Below are 21,877 nucleotides of genomic sequence, written 5' to 3'. Positions count from 1 at the left end.
AATAAGCAATCATATATATATATACCAATGGAAATTTTTAAGGTCATTGCCCCCACTTTAAGAAAACAAGTGCAATTTGATATATCCACGAGGGCCCGCAGCTTCAAATCCATGACACAAGACACTAACTATGTGCTAAGCTAATGTCATATTAGTTAGTGAGGCGACCGTCACGAATAAACCACGAGACTCAGGTCTCCAGAGAAGGTGGACTTAGTCTCCAGATAAGGTGGAGGGCAGACACGCCCCGATGAAGGCTAGCTAGCGCACTTGCATGCACACAGAGAGGGCAGCTAGTCAGACAGATGCACCAATTTGTGCCCAAAGAATTAGCATCAATCAGCTGGCCACAACTAGGGCGAATAATTCAAAAGATACCTACATGCTACTTGATAGCTCTCGTCAAGCACCACTCCTTGACAGTTCAACAATAAATCATACATGATTCCCACCTTTGATACGAAGCCTTGAAACTTCATCATCATGAGAGTTAAGTCGATAAATATTGTCATGCACAGCTCCTTGTGAATTCAGTGTTTCTGCGGTTGTCCTAAGCTTGTATACCCACCTTGCTTTGAAACTTTCTACCGTGTAGAAGGCATGATGTGCTTTGCTAAGCTTTGAACTAGAGAATCACACATGCAATGTCCACTCCTCAATATCAAACCAGAGAGAGGACAGTCTTCATTACAATGACCAGACATGCCATATTATCTTGAGAAGCTCCAAGCAGCGCAACAGAACCTCAGAAAGATGAGATAGTCAGGTGTTAGTTTATGTTGACTCTTTGGCTGATGCTCCAAAAAGAAGCAAAAAACAAAGGCTAGGGATGACTTTTCTCTTTCGGTAACAGACAAACAGGAATTTTAGAATGCATTAGGATCCAAATTTTTAGCATGTTGGAAAGAGCTCATATTTACATGATGAGTTACAAATATATGGTCATTCCAAAACTTACGGGGTAACCAGATAGCTGCTCACATCTTCTAAAGCAAAATCAAAAGAGCTTGTGTTCATGGGGATTGGATTCTCAGCTGTGAGAGCAACTTGACCACCAGCTACATGCGGACTGCGATTGATGACTCGTTGGGTCGCTTTTGCTCTACCTTTGCTAGTTTTAGGTTCAGGCAAGTTTAAAGCCCATACCTTACCATCATAAGCAGACAGATTTGCTGGTAGTCTGCCGATTTGATTTTGTAATGCTGTTACTTGATCATGCTGCAACTTTGATTTACTGCTTTTCTTGTTTATGTTCACTTGCTTGAGCTCCAGTCTGTACAAGGCACAAGCGTCGTAATCAGTGAGTTCATACTCATACAAGTGCCATTCAAACTGAGAATCTGGCTGTGGATCCATGTAGTAGGACCTCTTAAGGCCACCCAGTTCTTTGATTATCTGTTTTCTTGACTCATGCCAGCCCCGACCATTGTAATCAGGTAATGAGCGCTGCTTTCTTGTTCCACTTTCAAAAGCCCTGCGTGGTTTATCAAAAAAAAGCCACTCTCGTACCAGCTCACCATGAAGCACAGATGTATCAAACAGCTCTGCTCAGTAAACAGAAGACTTGAGGTGAGAATATAGAAAAAAATTAGTCTATAGTCTACTCTTTTTATTAAAAAATAATGTGAAATAAAATTAAAATCCCCATGACGATAAGAGGATGTATATTGCCCTATCAAGCTGAGTCCACAAAATCCTGAGTTCACAAAGAATAGACAAGGCATAAAAAACTATCACATTGTTAGAAAAGATGTAAAATTTGCGGTGGAAGGCAGCAGTTTCCTGTGACATGAATTGATAGTCACAGACATCATGGAAGCAAGATGTAAGCATTCTTCCTTTTGAAGACAGCCTAGGAAAGATGCAAAAGAGGGGAATGAATTGATACACACAGCCAGCAGTTTGAAAATAAGATAGGCTGGAGATCCGCAACGCAAAACAGATTAAATGAAGAGGGTAGTTCATTCAAAAAATGCACCACTGCAATAAAATAAAGAGAATTACACAATTTCGAAGATGATTCCACAAGGAGTCTGCACTCAGCATGTAGTAGCCTTGTGTCACATGCACACATGTAGTAGCCTTCTGCTAATCCCTGAATTGGCAGCATGTTTAGGATAGGATTAAGGTAGCTGACAAGTTCTGACAAGCGAATAAGCCAGCCCACCAATCGGCCACTTCATAAGCACCATACAAGGGAGTCAGCAGCATTAAGTAATATTCAAATGATTTGTGTTGTCCTCTGCTGGCTGACAGCAGTCAGGCTGATGCAGGGATATTCCCATGAGCCCATAAATAGCAAGGGGCTAGTCAATCATTAGATCATCTAATCCCCGCACTAAGGGATATTCCCATGAGCCAATAATAGCAAGGGGCTAGTCATTCATTAGATCATCTGATCCCACTTGGGGCAAGTCAACAGCTAGTCTAGATAGGGTCTAAGTCAGTCCATGGCCAAAGGCCACAGACGTTGAACAATCAAAGACATTTTTGTACCGTATCAATATACTAAAAACACAGTTCATCTCTCTTCTCTCTGATGTCTAAACATTGATCCTAATCAGTAGGCTTAGAGCTAGATCAAGTACACTGTACAACAAGGCTTCTCCGCATGCAACACCTTGTATCTACTGTGCAAGTGAATAAGAAAGGAGATAGAGAACAATGGAATAGAGAGACACATGCACAACAACTACCTAAACTACTGTATACTTATGTAGTTTAGGTAGTTGTAGTTCATCTCTCTCCTCTCTGATGTCTAAACATTGTTCCTAATCAGTAGGCTTAGAGCTAGATCAAGTACAGCAAGGGTTCTTCGCATGCAACACCTTGTGTCTAGTGTGCAAGTGAATAACAAAGGAGATAGAGAACAATGGAGTAGCGAGACACATGCACAAGCTACCTAAACTGCAGTATATTTATGTACAAGAAAATGAAATTTAAAAATTACTCTCCAAGTACAAAATGAAACTAAAAATGTAGATCTCTGATCTGCAGCCCTAATGCTAGATGCTAGTACTCAGCCCAATGCCTTTTTGTAGATATGTTTCCAGCACCCCCAAATCAGCCCTAAAATGGTTGCTCCAGACTGTGCGCTCCAGAAACCGTCAGATGACGTGATCAAATGAGGAACCAAATCCCACTTTATATCGCAAAAAAAAGTCACTTCAGGTTGGCCAGCCCTTTTCAACCACAAAATAATGTCAAAAAACACTCCAAATGCTTTAATATTGTGCCCAAAGGATCGGCCCCAAATTAGCCCCAAACCTGGCTGTCCAAACACGACCCACCAAATTTGTCCACCACTTACTTGCGAGTGTGTCACATTCTCCCCCACTAGAATTATACCTGTCCTCAACTGTGGGGCAACCATGGAAAAGAGCCTCTGATGTGCAACCACCAGCTCAGACCCCTACACAGCTTGTGTACAGCTATTTAACCAGCTACTATATGCCCTGTGTCACGTGCACACCCGTGCCATGGCATAAATCTCAGCATATTCAGCATATTCCCTGGTTTAGACAGCATTTAGGGCATTGGCAAGGTTATTACAAGGTCTTATGGGCACTTGGCAGTCGTATGAGCAATCGGTAGCATAAAAAGCATGAAGGGCCACACGTGTAAACAAGCACCAGCATTTAACACTGTTTTTCCTCAGTCATTGATAAACAGGCCAGCAGTCTTTCTATTGGCCGACTTACTCTCCCAAGGCCTATAAAAGCATTAGGCATCATTTGTAGAAATCATCTATTCCCTCTTTTGGTCTTAGGTCATCATGTAGGAAGTAGAAGTGCATCAGCCACGTTTTGGGCAGGCCACCAAAGGCCTCATGAAATTGTAAAGTCATACATCTTTTTGTGACATAGTAATATACTGAATACCTACAGCCATCTCTCTCTCTCTCTCTCTCTCTCTCTCTCTCTCTCTCTCTCTCTCTCTCTATTTAATCATTTCATTAAGCATCTATAGGTGTTCCATAATCAAGCTTAGCACCTCCTCCTCTACGGTTTCCTTCAGATCTGCAGCTCTTTCATGCTGCGTTTTCTGGACTGAACCTGGTCACTTTGCCTCTGCGTTTTTCTCTCAGATCTGCAGCTTCCTTTGCTGCGTTTTCTGGACTGAACTTGCTGGTTGCTGCGCCCTTCAGTTGGGCTTCATCAACACAGCCTTCAGGTACTGTTTGACCAGTTTTCTTCTCTTCCACGTGGAGTTTGGGACATAGGCGCCTGTTTTCTTCAGGACAGCAGCTTCCTTTGCTGCGTTTTTCCTCTCCCATGGGTTTGCTCCTTTGCAACGGGGGTCTTTGGTGTTGCACGCTTTGGTGGCACTCTTGGTACCTGTGGAGGACACTTCTACTTCAGAGTTTGTGCAATTTTTTTCTTGAGATTGAGCCCAAGCTTTTGTGATGGCTGCACCGACTTCTCTTCATATGTTTGCTGAGTCTGCCAAGTTGGATGGTTCCAACTACACCCTATGGAAGGTGAAGGTGAAATCGGCCTTGTGTGGCGTGGATCTTTGGGATTGGCTTGTTACACCGGCCAATGCTACCCCTCCCACCCTTGCTTCCGGAGGTGTGACTCAGGCACAGATTGATATTTGGCAATCGAATGATCGACGCGTTTTCTCCTTTCTGATGTTGAACTGTCAAGATTCTGTTCTCTCTCATGTGCGTACAGCAGATGCTCCACATGAAGTTTGGAAGGCTTTTGCAGATCTCTATGAGATTAAGTGTCCAGGTCGGATTTTGGCATTGGAAAAGCAACTTATGAACTTATCAGTTTCTGCCTTTCCATCTTTATCTGCTTTCATCTCGAAGATGAAAGATCTCCGGAACGAGCTTGCTGTTTGTGGCAAGGACATCTCCACAGAGGACATGGCTATTCGGCTGCTCTCCAAACTTCCAGAGAGGTTTGATGCATACTTTTTGTTTCTTCTCCTTGTCTTGTTCCAGTTACTTGGGAGGAAGTTCTCCCCTCCGTTATGCAGATTGAGTCTCGCTTTGAGGAGTGGACTGGCACCTCTGGTGGCCCTGATGGAGCTTTGGCAGCGCGAGATAAAGGGAAGAATCAACAAAAGAAAGGAAAAGGGGGTTCTGACAAGAACTCCAAGGATTTCGACAAGGATAAAGACAACAAATCTTCAAAGAATAAGGACATTGAATGTCATTATGGCAAGAAGGGTCACAAGTCACCCCAATGTCACAAGAAGAAGCGTGATGACACAGCAAAGAACTCTTCCTCAACGGCGGTGTCTCAACCCAAGAAGGATGATGGCATTCTTCTCTTAGCAGGTACTCGGCATATACTTGCTCTTGTGACTTCTCAGTCACAGTCTTGGATTGTTGATAGCGGTGCTATTGCTCATATGACACCCCATCGAGATTGGTTCGAGGACTTCACTGCCGGATGAGGCGAGATCACTCTGGGTGATTCTTCTTCTGTGCCAATGCATGGACATGGCACTATCCCCATCTTCCGTTCTGAGGAGGACAAGAGGTACTTCTCTGACGTTCTATATATTCCACATTTGGCTTTTAACCTTTTGTCAGTGAGTGCTCTTATAGCTCAGGGTGTGGAGGTGATCTTTTCTTGTTATGAGATTACCATTCGTGATAAGGCGACTAGTAGCATCTTGGCTCAGGGAGTCCAAGATAGTGGTCTCTACAAGTTGATCGCTCTCCTTTGATTCTTCTTCTGGTCTTTGGCATGCTCGGTTTGGCCATTTGAGCTATCAGCTTCTGCAGTGAGCTTCGAAGGATGGGTTGGTTGAGGGATTACCGACCATCAAGGCTCCGTCTACTGCTTGTTCCTCTTGTTTACAGGGGAAGCAACACCGAGCCGCCTTTCAGAAGGAGGCGACACACAGATCTTCGGCATCACTTGCTCTCATTCATGCAGATTTATGTGGTCCTATGAGTACCGCGTCTTTGAGTAAGGCGTTGTACATGCTCGTGTGATGGTGGATGATTTTACCAGATATACTTGGGTTTTCTTTCTCTTTGAGTAAGGCGTTGTACATGCTCGTGATGGTGGATGATTTTACCAGATATACTTGGGTTTTCTTTCTGAAGACCAAGGATGAGACTTTTCAGCACTTCTGTGATTGGAGAGCTGAGGTGGAAAAAGAGACCGGTCACTCAGTCAAGGCTCTCAGGACCAATGGAGGAGGTGAGTTCACATCCCAGGAGTTTAAGCAATATTGCAAGACACATGGCATTCGGAAACAACTTACTACATCATATACTCCATCACAAAATGGAGTTGCCGAGAGGAAGAATAGGACCATTATGGAGATGGCCCTTGCTATGATTGAGCATTCTTCATTACCTCCACGTTTCTGGGCTGAGGCGGCTTCCACTGCTGTCTACATTCAGAACACGTCTCTTACTGCTGCTCTTCCAGATAAAACTCCATATGAGGCTTTCCATGGTGAGAAGCCCTCCGTTCTTCATTTCCGGATATTTGGGTGTACGGCGTATGTTCATGTGCCTAAGAAGCATCGCTCCAAGTTGGACTTGAAGTCTCTGCGCATGACTTTTTTCAGATACAACACTGTGTCCAAGGCATATCGTCTTTATGATCCTCAGGAAGGCAAAGTTGTTGTGAGCCGTGATGTGGTGTTCGACGAGACTCCTACATCTCCTAAGGGGGGTGGTGAGCTTCTTCTTCCTCCACCTCTGACTCCGCCGCCTTCTCCTCCTCCTCCTCCTCCCGCTGCTTCTGTTACACCTCCAGCTGAGGATACTCAGTCAGATGATGATGACCTTGCTCCTCCTCCAGCGAGTTTGAGCAGATCTGTACCTGGTTGGTATTATCAGACAGTTTGTGATTCTGGGTTACGTGAGCTTCCTTCTACATCTCCGCCTGGTTCTCTTCGGCGTTCTTCCAGAACACGGAAACAAATTCATGAGGGCAACATGTTTGTTAATTATGCTCTTATGTCTACTATCATTAATGGTCCTTCTGATCCCACTTCTGTAGACGAGGCTCTTTCACATGAGCCTTGGTGTCGTGCTATGCAGGCAGAGCTGGACGCTATGGCACTTGGATTTTGGTGCCTCGGCCACTGCATCGTAAGGTGATTGGTGTGCGTTGGATCTTCAAATCAAAGTTTTGAGCTGATGGCAGCTTGGACAAGCACAAGGCGAGGTTGGTTGCCAAGGGTTATGCTCAGCGCCCTGGAGTCGACTTCGATGAGACCTTCGCTCCAACAGCCCGGATGACTACCATTCGCACCATTCTTGCACTTGCAGGACATCATACATGGCCCGTTTTCCAGATGGACGGCAAGTCGGCTTTCTTGAATGGAGAGCTTACACAGGAGGTTTATATTGATCAGCCGCCAGGATTTGTTGTTCCGGGCAAACAAGATCATGTGTACCGGCTGAAGAAGGCTTTATATGGTCTAAAGCAGGCTCCGCGGGCTTGGTACTAGCGAATTGATGAGTTCTTTCAGAAGCTCAGCCTGCGCCGTTCTCACGCAGATTCGAACCTTCATATCCTCCTTGAGAGGGGGTTGATTGTTATCATTGTGGTCTATGTTGATGACCTCATTTTTACAAGTTCTTATTCTGTGCAGATCCGTTCTGTTATGGAGGCTTTGGAGACAAAGTTTGAGATGACGGATCTTGGCCTCTTGCATTATTTTCTTGGCTTTGAGATTTGGCAGACCTCGAAGGGCATTTTCTTCTCTCAGCAAAAGTACACTCGAGAGATTCTCCACAAATTTCAAATGACTGGGTAGTTCTCGTCGGTTGTTTGGTATGGTTGACCTGCTCCCGATTGGACATATGCTTCGCAGTCAATTTATTGAGTTCCTTCTCTTCCAAACCCCGTCAGCAACATTGGCGGTGTGCTCTCAGAGTTCTTCGGTACTTGCGTGGCACTCTGGATTTTGGCATCTTTTATGGCCAAGGACGCACTCTTGTTGGATGGTCTGACTCAGACTGGGCTCGAGATCCAGATACACGGCGTTCGACCACTGGTTGTGTTTTTTCACTTGGGTCTGGAGCCATTTCTTGGAGCAGTAAAAAGCAGCCCACTGTGGCGCTTTCCTCTACCGAGGCGGAGTACTGTGTAGTTTGTTATGCTGCATGTGAGGCGATATGGTTGCGCAGATTATTGGATGAGCTTGGCTGTCCTCCTACCGGATCTACTCTTCTTTGGTGTGACAATCAGAGTTGCATCGCCATCGCCAAGATCCCTGTGTTTCATGCTCGTACGAAACACATTGAGATTCAGTATCACTATGTTCGTGAACGGGTTCTTGCTGGAGATTTGCGTTTGGAGTATTGTCCTTCGGCGAAGAATGCTGTAGATTTGTTCACCAAGCCGGTTTCTCACGCTTCCTTGGCTCCTCATCTTCGGATTCTCGGAGTTTGTTCAACATCTGGTGCTGAGAGGGGGTGTTAGCACATTCATCCCCGGATTCTGCTCTTTTATGGTGCCCATTTGGTCCCTTTTGCATGGCCCTTGCTTGTGGGCTGGCCACCCCTTTTTCTAGTATTTTTCTGGGATTTTTCCTAGCTTTTTTGGCATTTTCCAGTCGGCCTGTTTTGCAGCTCCAGTCGGCCAGCAGGGTGTTGGCCTCTCATTGTTCATTCAGTCTTGTACATATTTTGCTCCCTCACTTATGAGACTTGCAGTGTCTCTTGCTTGGGACTGTTTTGCTTCAGTATATTCAGCATAGTTTTCTCCATCTCTCTCTCTCTTGCACTCTCTGTTCAGCACATTTTAGTGCCACTCTGCTTTCGCTCTGTGCACTAGAGGGATGTGTTAGAAGTCATCTCCTGTCTATACACATACACCAGGGCCTCTGTTGTGGGTGTGCCCGCCCTTTGTAGGTGTCTTATCATTTTTCCTCACTCCCCGTATTTTTTCCCCATTTTTCCCTATTTTTCTATGGCATAGAAGGCAGTCTTGTAGTGGTAGGAGGACCTTGAACCTGGCCGACTGCACTGCATCTGTGGAGACTCTGGAGGTGGCCAATTGCTCTGCACACGTCGTGGACCTCCCTGATGCTGGCCGACTATGCATTTCAGCAGTCGTGGGGTTTTTGTGTCCTGTCGGCTGCCCTACAGCAGACCAACTACTGTTTGGGGGCCATATAAAATGGCCATCCGAAAGGACCGGGAGGCACAGGCACAGATGTGGGATCGTGTCAACGCCATGGTCCGTTCGTTTATCTTCTTTCTCAACTGCACACCGCAGGTAATCAATCATGTAAAGCATATGCCGCTGGCCAGAGGTATATGGCAGCATTTGGCCTCTCTTTACAACAGGGTATCGCCCATGAAGAGGATTTTCTTGGAAGTACAGATGCGGGTTATGAGCCCTGCAAAGTCGTCGACGATGCGGGAGCATATTAACAAGCTGCAGACTCTTCAACAAGAAATTCTTCAGGCTAGGAAGGAGATATCGTCAGAGGACATGGCCATAACGTTGCTGTCGCATTTGCCCTCTCAGTACTCGGCAGTTTACTCGTCTTTGATTACCAGTGGCAGGCTCAGCACCATCACGTGGGAGGAGCTTGTGCCCATGGCCTTGGACCAGGAGGAACGATTCACGAACCCTCCTCGGGGTGGAGGTTCGGAGGCCTTAACTGGCCAACGGTCGAAAGGCCGTAACTCGGGCAAAGGGAAGGCTTCATCAGAGAAGTCTTCTAAGAAGAATTCCGTTACAACCCGCGAGAAACTAAAGGCAGAGAGGACATGTAATGATTGTGGCGAGAAAGGCCACTATTGGAGGCAGTGTCCCAAGCGGAAGACCGAGAAGGGTGAAGATTCCTCAGCAGCAATCATGAAGACTCCGGCTTTTGTGCACCTGGAGGTGATGGACACCAATGTTTCATTTTCTTCAAGCAGGGAGGAGGTTCGAGGATTCTCCGCAACAACGGATACTCGGGAGTGGAATCTAGACAGTGGTGCTTCCAGGCACATGACTCCTTCTCGTTCTGATTTACAGGATCTCTGCAAGTATTCTGATCACATTCTTACTGGGGATACATCCACTGTCCCAGTTCACAGTGAGGGCAGGATGGAGATAGTTCCCGATAGCAGAGGGGGGAAGCATTCCTCCCAGGTGTTGTATGTTCCGTCACTTGGTTTTCATCTGTTGTCAGTGCATCAGGTTTGCAAGACTGGCGTACAGGTGGAGTTTGATGAGCATTTTGTTGCTCTCCGAGACAAAGCAACAGGCAAAGTGGTTTGGGAAGGCGGAGTGGAGAATAGAGTTTACAAGCTTTCAGCACTCTCTCCCCTAGGTCCTCAGGTTTGTGATGAGTGGCAGTCTGCTAGTAATGGCCACTTAAGTGTGGATACGCTGCAGGTGCAGGCTTTCCGGGACCAGATGGTGGATAGCTTGCCAGTAGATGGCAGCAGTTGGCAGGAACTCTCCAGTATTGATATTCGTAGTCCTTGTGTTCGTCAGTGTCAGAGGAAACTGAACAGGTAACTTATGCTCTGATGTCTCATAGTATTCGGGACAAAGAACCTCCTGTAGATGAGGATGTTCTTTCCACGGGGACCTTTCGGAAAGCCAGGCAAGTGGCAGTTGATTACTTGCAAAAGGAGGTGCATACTCCAAGCTTTGTGGTTCCGGATTCAGAGGGGGTGGTTGACAGGTTTCAGAAGGCCTTACGTGGTCTTCAGCAGGTTTCCAAGACTAGGCTTTGCATCGTAACAAGTGTTGATCCTTGTGAGCAGTGTGATGCCTCTTTGACTCAGAAGCAGAATGGTTCATTGATCTGGTTGATGGACACCAAATTGGACGGGAGCTTCCTGATGAGGCAGTTGAGCTCATGGTTGTTGTAGATAACTCTTTGGGAGGCAGGATTGCGTTTCCTGTGGTTTCTGTGTGGCATGCTAAGGATCATGGACTCTTTTACACAGGAGGGGGATTGATGGATGGAGTCCTACTCCACGGTTGGAGTGACTCAGTTTGGGGAGGAGATCCGGACACGAGGAGATCTACTTCAGGCCCAGGAGCAATTTTTTTGGAGCAGTAAGTGGCAGTCATCTTTTGCCTTGTCGACGACAGAGGCAAAGTACCGGGCTGCTTGTGATGTTACTCATGAGGTGGTGAGGCTGCAGAGGTTGCATTGCAGGATTGGGCTTCCATTGGAGGAACCCATGGTCATCCAGAGGCACATTGTTCGTGAACATATCATTGCTGATGACATCTTGCTAGAGTTCTGTTCGACGGAGGACAGTACGGTGGACCTCTTCACGAAGTCGCTATCTCAGGATTGGCTCAGGCGGCACCCCAGCTCCCTGTGGTTGGTTTCACAGCCATGAGCTGAGAGGGGGTGTTAGAAGTCATCTCCTGTCTATACATATACACCAGGGCCTCTATTGTGGGTGTGCCCGCCCTTTGTAGGTGTCTTATCATTTTTCCTCACTCCCTGTATTTTTCCCCCATTTTTTCCTATTTTTCTGTGGCATAGGAGGCAGTCTTGAAGTGGTAGGAGGACCTTGAACCTGGCCGACTACATCTGTGGAGACTCTGGAGGTGGCCAACTGCTCTGCACAGGTCGTGGACCTCCCTGATGCTGGCCGACCCCCCCTGCTGCTGGCCGACTGTGCATTTCAGCAGTCGTGGGGTTTTTGTGTCCTGTCGGCTGCCCTATAGCAGGCCGACTGCTGTTGGGGGGCCATGCCCCCAGCCCCCTTGTCACCATTGTATCATTTCCGGGATTCTTTTGTGTATATAGAGCAAAGTTACACGCCTCTACCTCTCTCTTTTGTGCTGTGATTTTTTGCATTGCGTTTTGCTCTTGTGTTCCCAGATCTGGTCATCATCTCCGATGCATATTCTGACAGGATGAAGCTGTGTTTAAATCTCTGTAACACCGAAGATAGACTTTTTGGCGTTAATGTTCGTCAAGAAATATGAAAACACACTTACCAATATGTACAGCGAATATCCTAGACATCATTTTATTAAAGGTTGCCGGTGTGTGGTAAGCCCAAACAGCATGACTACGAACTCGTAGTGACCACGCTCTGTCCAAAAAGTTGTCTTTGAAATGTCAGCTTCAAAAATGCAAACCTGATGCTAATCACTTTTGAGATCTATCTTAGTGAAAAACTTTGCACCATCTAAACGCTCCAAAATGTACTCAATCCTAGGCATAGGAAACTTATTCTTGATGGTGAGTTTGTTTAATGCCCTGTAATCTACACAAAGATGTGCAGACTTGTCCTTCTTTTGGACAAAGAGAATGGGACAACAAATGGTGAGGAAGGTGGCCGAGCGAATCCAGCTCGGAACTGCTTTTCTAGCTCGCACTCTAAAGTATTGAAAAGACGATAGGAAAACTTGCTAGGAGCTTCTGTCCCAAGGACCAAATCGATATAGTGGTCCTCAAGACGAGAGGGTGGGAGACTAGGAGGGAGATCATCCTTAAGCATAATGTCCCGATATCGAGAAAGGAGATCTGCCAACTAAGGAACTAGAAATGAAGATGAGAGAGCTGTGATCGATGAGGTAGAAGCTATCAGAGCAACGAACATAAATCGATGCTCTTTCCGCTCCCTTGTGGATGGTAAGTTGGGCCTGGAGATGAGTAATCAATGGAATGCCAAGAATGATCCTACCCCCACGAATCATGGCAAGCTCACTAAAACTGTTACAGATAGTAAAAGTGTCATGCCCCAATTGGGAATGGGTTCATGTTGGCGAAACCACAGCTCATGTCATACCCCAAAAGAGGTGAGACAATGAAATCTCGCTGGAATGAGGCCTTTTGAACCTGAAAAGAAAATTGTCGTGCCTTTTGCGATATGTGGGTGTGGAGACCAAGTGTAAATCCGTCCATATCCAAATGATAGGGCACTAAGGTACAGCTCATTTTGGTAGCCAACTAGGGAGAGATGGTGTCCTCAGAACTGCCCATGTCAAAAAGGAGTACAAACTGACGATCCTTGGCAGAGCCATAAGCTCGGATCAAGCTTTTCTGTGCAGACTCACTCTCACCCTCTGGCTTAGCATCACATACTACAGATGGCATGGGATGCATAGAAGGTAAGAGTTGAATCACCCTGACCCTCCGGCTTAGCATCACATACCACAGATGGCATGGGATGCATAGAAGATAAGAGTTCAATTGCGTTGGTGGTAGTAGGTGGTGCTGGAGAAGCGGGAGATGTTGTGGCAACTGTGGAAGAAGACTGCTTGGAGGCTTCTTGCCATTTCTGGCAATCCTTCTTACCATGCCCTAATGTATGACAGAAGAAACAGCAGTTCTCTGTCTGGTACTTTCTTTGCTCCTCTAGAGAAAGATAGCCTCCAGTTATACCTGCTTTAGCCTTTTCCTCGGGAGTTTTCTTAGGATTGCATTCTTTATCCTTCTTACCCCCTGAACTAGAGCTAGAACTATTGTCCTTCTTAGCGTCTTTAGAAGATGGTGTACCCTTCCTCCGCTGCAAGGAAGACTGCTGCTGCTAGGGTTTGGTACTAGACTGCGATCGTTTTGGCTTGCCTCCATTCGTCTTCGTATCCTCATTTTAAGCGAGAGTCAAAACCCTATCATAGGTACTGGGTTCAAAGTTACGAATTGCGAACCGAATGTTAGAATCCAATCCACGAATGAATTTGTTCATCTTGGCCCGCTCAAATAACCCTAACTACTGTGTCAAAGTAATAACCTTACCGGAAAACTAAAGCACAGGCAACCCATTCTTTTTGAGTCCATAGAACTCATCTGCCAAGTTGATCAAATACTAGGGAGGGAGAAATCTAGTCCCCAGGTCATGGACGAAGGTGTCTCCGTGAAAAGTTGTGACCTCTGTAGTCGGGTTTGTATGTAAACTAGACCAATGCTGCCACAAAGTGACTGCCTCGCCTGTAAGATGAGGAGCTGCTACGTGGACTTTCTCTTGCGAGTCTGTCAACTTAGCCAAAGAAAAATATGCATTAAATTGATGGATAAATTGATATATAGCTAAATAATCACACTTACCGTCATACTTACTAAACTTTGACTCAGTCTGAATTGACGGTAGTTCATGTTGCGAAAGACTGGTCGGTGGCACCGATGTAAACTAGACCAATGCTGCCACCAAGTGACTAGCTCGCCTGTAAGGTAGGAAGCCGCTACATGGACTTTCTCTTGCATATCTGTCAACTTAGCCAAAGGAAAATATGCATTAAACTGATGAATAAATTGGTTCACAGCTGAATGATCACACTTGCCGTCAACGATCATACTTACTAAAGTTCCGATGAGTTCGAACGACGGTCGTTGATGTTGCGGGAGGCTAGCAGTGGCACCGATGGGCAGAGAGAATGAAGAGAGGGTATGTTGGAACTGCAGATGCATGGCCTCTCTTCCCTGCTTGTGTTCAAGTAACATTCGGTCATGATCGAGCTCTCGTTGGTGCTCTCGAGCTGCGAGATCAACCTAACGCCAGTCTTCTTCAAGCCTGTGTTGGGCTTCCTTATATTTCCGTCTTTCTTCTTCTTCTTGTCTTTTTCTTTTCTTCATTTTGAGCTTTCTCTTCCCGCCATCTTGTCATGTGCACCTTGCACTGGGGTACACAATGACACTGGCATAATCATCAGTGCAATATTTGTACAAAAGTGGCATCTTTTTATATGAATATTTGTCGTACGCCATGACCCCACTGTGAGCCCTCAGTCCAGGGACAGTCGGGCACGAGCTATGTAGGTCAATCTCCGAGCCTTAGAGGTTAGTCAAGTGTCAATCCTCTTAACCCACTTGGAGAATTCATCGATTAGTGCATGTGGAAGTCTGCCTTAGCATTAGGTTAGGCATTAGCAATGCATGTAGAAATCGGTAGGATCATCCATGGGCTTTAGCTAGGTCTTGGAGGGGCCAAGGCAACCAGTTGGCTGCCTCACTCTGCCCCTACTAGGGGTTGGCCAGTTTAGGAGGCTACTGAGCATCAGTCGGGCAACATCAAATGCTCACCAGCTTTGGTCGGCCAGCATACAACATGCTCAACAGGCAGTCGGCTGTAGTACAGCAGTTGGGCAGCATTTATTGGCCTTTTTCCCATGCGCAAAAAATTTTTGTAAAATTTAGTGCTAATTATGTCCATTTTGCTACTGGCTGACCAGAAGCATAGAGAGATATATAAGCAGTGGTTCAGTCATCATTCATTTATTCAGGTATTCAGCAAAGTGCAAAGGCAGACAGTCATCCAAATCAACTCCAGGCTCTTCAGGAAGGACCTCTTCAACATTCAGCCAGCATATGTGCAGTCCTATAGCTATCTGGACATCAGTGCATCATTGACATACAAACAACAAACAAAAACACTTTCGAATAATTCCAATTCAGGTAGCAAGGTGGAAAAAGGTGCAAAAAGATACCATGAGCATTCCACGGTGATTTTGAAGTGGCTGCACCTTCACATTCAGGAATGCCAACTGATTTATGGTGGCTCTTTGCAGACAATGCTGAGAAAAGGGGCCCATCTTTTAGATCAATTCCACCTGGTCTCACAACAGGAGATTGTGCAATCGCACCCTCACTCATAGCCAAGCTTGCATGAAAAGCGCTGCAGTAATCTCGATACCACTCTAATCCGTTCGCAGGTCGAGGGCAATCCCATAAAGCACACTTTGGGCCCAGGAAAGCTGCTGGTGGAGAAAATATCACTGGTGGGAAAGGTGTGGGACTTTCGTCTTGAGAACAACCAAATTCACTAAAAGGAATTCTCAGCGAAAAAGGTTCTTGCATGGGAAAGGATGGGCTTCTCAACTGCACTTGTAAGGACAAACTTTCTTCATTGCAAAGTGGTGAAGCCTCTGCTATGGTAGTTTCTGCTCTCAGTAACTTTTCTACCATCTCCTCCTCAAGGGTCTGCTCCTGAATGTGCACATCATTGGCATTGTACATCTGGTCATAGAAACACTAACAAGTCATAATCTCCAACTGGCAATGCATTGCAAAAGCCCAACATATAATGAGTTCAAAATAGTAGTGCATACCAACTACTTAACATGCCATAAAATCAGACCACACCTGTGCAAATCCCTGTGAATTCACTTCTAGAGTCGATCATACTGCATGTGAAAGCATTTACCTCTTCATTGCCACAATATGCCAAGTGACTCTGCTGTTGCTCTAGAATTGGTTTGGCTAGACAAGCTGCCAAATTACTGCTAGCATCATCATCTTCTTCTGTCAACTGAAGAAGCCTTTTCATGTCAGAAGATAGCTCAGACGAGCTTGGGGTTGCCACCTGAAATGAGTTGAGAAAGGTAAATGTTTATATCGATGAAGGGAGTTCAGACTATGTCCTAAACTTCAGAAGAAAGGGTGAGACTTTGTGGCTCGCAAAGCTTTAAACAATCAACGCCATCTTGCATGACTTAAAACTATGTGATTAGGCACCCCTACTGAGACCAAAGGTATATGCACAACTATGCATTACGCACATTATGATATTGAGATTACAGCAGTGCTGATCTTTGACAGGCATCACAGTTGTTTCAGGGAGTTTCTCAAGTTTTTCTGACCCTTTTTGTTAGCTACCTATCAAAAACTACATAAAAGATTGCTTAGCTGCGCTAGGGATTCAACTAAACCATGGTGGACAAGCATGAATCCTGCACCCATTCTACATATGAACACATGTTCACCATGGTATTTGCATTCTCCTCCTACATAGACCTGGGTGTTGGGTTTGCACCAAAATGCGGAGCCACTCAGATAAAGCCATTTTATTTGGAACTTCATAACATGTTCAATAGAGAGAGAGAAGTTACCAGCGATGATGTCGCAGGGGAGGCGTCGTGGAGCTCAGCCCTCCACTCGCGGAGCATTTGGTTGACCTGCTCCTCCAAGAGCACCACATCCGTGCTCCTGTTCTCTCGCCTGGCCTGCTGCAGGTCGCAGAAGATCCCCTGCAGATCTTCCACCCGGTCTTTTGCGTTCGCCTTGAACGACTGCTGCTTGCCGCCGCTCCCCATCGCGCCCCGATGATCCCTACACAATGCTCGCTCGGCGCGCGCAGGTTCCAAAAGCTGCTGCAGTGATATATATACCTAAGCTTCATCCTTTCCGAATCTGATGACTTGGAAAGAGAAACCCATCAGTGACCAGCGTTGTTTTTACGCCCTCTGCTCCAATAACCCAATGAACAGCCTTGTCACTTCCGCCTTTCATATGCTCTAAAAAAATGGATAATCTTCTTATTATTAGTTTTACACCGTTTCTAGTGATTTCTTGATGGTGTATAGTTCCAAGTTATCACGACAACACTATATAAAGCTGTTTGCAAGGCTCCTTGCTTGCTTCCAGCAGCACGACTACTACTAGCTCTAGCTATTTAGAAATAGATGGACAGTTGCAAGTAGCAATTTTGCACACCCACCAACTCGAGCTATGTAGAAATAGAAGGAGAGTTGCATAAAAGTGAACATGGAGAGCTTCATTTGAGCGGTTTACCGCTTCCCCCAAAAAAACTCTCTAGAGTTGCAAGTAGCAATTTTGCACAATTACCAACTACCAACTCCAACTAATTAGAAATAGATGGTGCATAACTATGAACATGGATAGCTTCATTGAGAGGTTTACCACCCCCCCAAAACCCCCTCCTCCAACCCCTCTCTCTCTCTCTCTCTCTCTCTCTCTCTCTCTCTCTCACACACACACACACATACAAATGGGACATTAGTTTGTAAGTGCAAATGACTAACAAGAGTATGATCCTAAATTCAAGGTGGTTGGTAAATAGCAAACGGTGGTTTTCTCCACAAGAAGCCCTACATCTCCTACCTACCTACGCATCAGGATACCCACTCATACATTAGGCTTTTCTTGAGAGAGAGTGCCTAACCAAATGAGTTAGTTAGAATTGCTCCCAATATGTATGTTACACCTCATAATTTATCCCTTTGTACGAGACTCAAATTTGGTTGAGAGAGAACAAAAGGTGCCCAAGCTACATGGCATAACCAATACCCAAATACTTAATGTAACTTGTGTGTGTGTGGGTGGGTGCATGCGCATGCTCACACGTGTAGGTGTACATTCCGTATGTGCACATATGCGCATGCCCATGGATCTTTTCTTTCTGAAACAATTCTTTTAGCGGACTGAAATGACCAAAAGGAGAAAAGGGACATATAGAGAGGCTTTTGGCTTAATATTTCATGTCTATAATTCCACCCCTTCATGTAACTCCAAGTGCATACGTGAACACACACACACACACACGTCGATCATCAACACCTAGGGAAAAAACATATTCTATGCCTTAAAGTTTTTAGGGAGCCCCACTTAAATCTTGCCAAATGCAAATTAACGACTTGTCAAGCATGAAATGATACACAAGGTAAGGTATACAAACTCAATCCTTTTAACTTAGAGAATACTAGGTTAGAGATGTTCTACTCACAAGTTGTGATGATGATATACAAACTCAATCCTTTTAACTTAGAGAATACTATGTTAGAGATGTTCTACTCACAAGTTGTGATGATATACAAACTTAATCCTTTTAACTTAGAAAATAATAGGTTAGAGATGTTCTACTCACAAGCTTTGAGACAAAGCAAAGGTGTTAGTGTAAGTGCATACAAAAAATTAAGCTTAAGTCGTCATTGAACAAAAACAATTTTGACCCCCCGCCCCCCCCTTCAAAAAAAAGATGCAATGCAACAAGTTGGGACACTATATAGGGTGTAAATGAAGTGGCATGACCTCACACAAAGCAAAACCTTTTTTATGAAAGAAAGAAAGTTTTAGAGAGACGAAATTTAAGATAACATTTTGAGACCTTACAAGGCCTCTAGTATGGAGAGATAGATATATAAGAAATCTGATTAATTAATACAAGAATATTCTTTTAGTTTTGTAAAATATATTATGTTTTAAGCTATATGTAATCCATAAATCAAGTAAGCACAGTGCTCTTAAAATTGCTTTCTTAAAAATTGTTGCTTAAACATAACAAGGAAAGGGTGTCTACTTAGGATTCGAAACTGTTTTAGAGAAAGTACACAACTTTATCATGTACAGATCACAAGCATTTGGAAGTTTGGTTTTGGCACACAAATCATGTTAATATTTTCTTTTATAGCATGATTTTGATTTTCACATATAACTTTTGAAGTTAAGACTACATTCACATTGATAACATTAGCCAATTGTGTGCCATTTTGTGATGTGTGTACTGTATGACATGGCTTGTTAGCGGAGTGGTAATGAAGCACGATCTTTCATCGAAGGTTTTACACTTTTAAAGCATGATCTTTGATGTTCACATATGACTTGAAGTAAAAAATGCATTTACATTAATGATGTCTACCAATCATGTATTTTTTTGTGATGTGTGTATTGTATTGAGATGGGTCGTTAGAGGACTAGTAATGAAGCATGATCTTTCATTAAAGGTTTTGGACTTATAATTACAAGGACACATGTTGTATTCTTTTATAAAATAATCCCATAGGTCAATTGGACAAGGCAAGAGCATATAAAGCCTACTTTTCGAATTATGGCTTAACATTGTACCATTGCATCTTGACATCTTTACCATTTCTGACCAATACTTGGTTTACAATGTCACTTTAATCTTGATAGGTAGAAAGCTCAATATCAAGTATCTTTCTTTGCCTATAACTAGTTTAGCACATGTGTTAATCTCTTTCCATACACCATAGCCTAGCATTACATACCGTCTCCACATGATGGTGCATACGCACATGTATTTGCATATCATTTTGGTACACATATCATATATTTTCTATAGGATACTTGGGTAACATTGAGCTTCATGTATATATTTTTGGTGGATTCATATCCAGCCGCCTCCTCCGGTATTACTACCTATTAATATTTTAGAAGATTCTACTAAACCCTTTAAGTTACCACTTAGTTTTTGAATGTTTGGAAACATCTTGGCTACTGTCTGATGAGCTGGTAGTATGAAATGGAGTGATTATAAAGCTGAGATTTGGGACAATCACCATGGATTAATACAATAATCTCATACAATGGCCATGATGCCTAAGTGAGTTAACCTCCCACCAAGAGGATGGAAATAGCCTTCCACAAGCTAAGGCATGAAAGCCATGAGACTCCAAGAGTCAAGATGACCAAATATCGTAAGATGTCAAAAAGGTACATAACGGTCCTTGAGCCCCCTTTTATACTATAGCCCATGACCAAGGTCCTAGACCTAATCTAAAGTTGTTACTTCATTACAAACCATCCTCTCATATAATGATTTCGTCCTTGAAATCAAAGGGCGGTCATGTAAAAATCAAACACAAAGGCTATATATAAAAGCCAAAAATCACACCCATGGCATAGTGTAGCAGTCGCGGAAGACCCAAATATGAATACAATAGTTATATGACCCCTAGGGTTAAACGGAAAGGATGAGGGACTCCTGTCGATGATGAGGCTAATGAAGTATCTGAATGATGAAGCTAACAAAGTATATTCGCCTGGATCAAATGGAAATCCACCGAGGCATGTGAACTCCAGGACAATGGCTGCGCAAAATGATCTGGATGGAATGGAGAGGATGAAGAACCATTGTCGATGAGATGAAGCTAACCGTGTATCCTCTAGGGTCGAATGGAAAAGATAGGGGATCATGATCCATGGTGAAGCTATCTAAGTGCCCTCCAAGATCGAATGAAAAATGTAGAGAGCCAATGTCGGTGACGTATAGCTGGTTAATCCTCTTGGGTCAAAAGTGTAACAAAGCAAAAAGGGACTCAAGTCAATTTGGGCCCAAGACCAAGGGATGAAGGGGATGTGAAATGGGCCAAGGGTTAGGACTAGGGTTGGGCATGCCCATGGACATTAATAAGTATAGTGTGAAAGGGTGGCCTAATATATAAGTGAATATGGAGCCTAATCTCATATGAACCTCGATGTGAATCTTGATAATCACTTTCTTAATGGTAATTACTTTTCTTTTTCTCTAATCATAAGCTAATCTCTTTCATCTTTGCTTAATACATGTTTTCTAGGCTAACGAGGCTAACTACTTTCTTTCATTGGTATATCAGAGCCCATGCCTTTGATCCATTTCTAGTTTTTTCTTGAGTTCTTTTGATTTTCTTGCTCTTCTTGATGTTCTTGAATTTATTCCAAAATTTTCTTGGAAATCTTGATTCTAACATGGAAATGCTTCAAGTATGGATGTTGTGATTACTGTATGGATGTTGTGATTAATAGAAGTGTTGAGAAATTCTTAGATTTCTTGATTGTTTTGACTTTTTTGATTTTCTTAAAATTTTCTTGGATTTCCCGATTTCTTTATTGTGATAGTGATAAATTCTTGCATTTCTTTGAGTTTTGGAAGCACATTTGGGAAGATTGGACCAAAATTGAGACTTTGGATCAGATTTTGAGAGAGGCGGATCAGAAAAAGAAAATTTGCATCGTGAAAGCCATCCATGGCTGCCTGCGCCTGTGTCGTGAGCGCCGTCAAGCAGCAGAAATCGCACAGCTGCAGCCTTTCTGCATCCAGGAGACGACGAAGAAGAGCAAAAGAAAGGAGCGATTGTTGGTTTTGGTGTCTCCTTGACGGCGGGTGTTCGGGGGTTGGAAGCATTTGAGTTCCAGCACTGCAACGGTAGGTCTTTGGACAAGTTTTGTTTAGCCATTTCTGGATACCGGCTCGCGTATACGTCTGGGCAGTAGCCATAATAATAATAATTGGATCCTTCATCATGAGCTCTAATGAGAATGGGACGACAATAGAAATCATTTGCGAGCTCTCGTGCTGTCTACAAAGCATCCAAGGGCGGGCTTGGGGTACCCTCAGTCTTGAAGACCTCAAACTTCCTTGCACACCAATAGGCTTCATCTCATCGCAAGAATGGCATATGGTGTCAATTAAAGGTATATGGGTGCATAGCAATGATGCAAATGGTTTTACGGA

At 44.3% G+C, this 21,877-nt stretch overlaps 1 protein-coding gene across 2 annotated transcripts; it reads right to left on the bottom strand.

The window, feature by feature from the left end:
* Positions 1–882: 882 nt before the first annotated feature.
* Positions 883–17,110, bottom strand: LOC147623727 (transcription factor VOZ1-like). Of its 2 annotated transcripts, XM_086820340.1 has the most exons (5): positions 16,737–17,110; positions 16,052–16,210; positions 15,336–15,864; positions 1,367–1,544; positions 883–1,273 (listed from the first exon to the last, which is right to left on the bottom strand). In XM_086820340.1, exons 1-5 carry the CDS (start codon positions 16,938–16,940, stop codon positions 955–957), a joined length of 1,389 nt encoding a protein of 462 aa, XP_086676466.1. In that variant the 5' UTR covers positions 16,941–17,110; the 3' UTR covers positions 883–954. The 2 variants fall into 2 exon arrangements, with proteins under 2 accessions (XP_086676466.1, XP_086676465.1); XM_086820339.1 differs by having other exon boundaries at positions 883–1,544; positions 16,737–17,108.
* Between the last annotated feature and the right edge of the window lie 4,767 nt (positions 17,111–21,877).

This window comes from Cibotium barometz, chromosome 26 (assembly GCF_041138505.1).
Source record: "Cibotium barometz isolate CiBa-2024 chromosome 26, ASM4113850v1, whole genome shotgun sequence".
NCBI classification, from domain to species: Eukaryota; Viridiplantae; Streptophyta; class Polypodiopsida; order Cyatheales; family Cibotiaceae; genus Cibotium; species Cibotium barometz.
This window is presented reverse-complemented; position numbering and strand designations above follow the sequence as displayed.

Excerpts from the sequence above, each read along its gene's own strand:
- LOC147623727 (XM_086820339.1), bottom strand. The coding sequence starts at position 16,940 with ATGGGGAGCGGCGGCAAGCAGCAGTCGTTCAAGGCGAACGCAAAAGAC. Across the intron at positions 15,865-16,051 it reads CATATTGTGGCAATGAAGAG|ATGTACAATGCCAATGATGT; the intron begins GTAAATGCTTTC and ends TTCTATGACCAG. Across the intron at positions 1,545-15,335 it reads ATCACCGTGGAATGCTCATG|AGCTGTTTGATACATCTGTG; the intron begins GTATCTTTTTGC and ends TTTACTGAGCAG.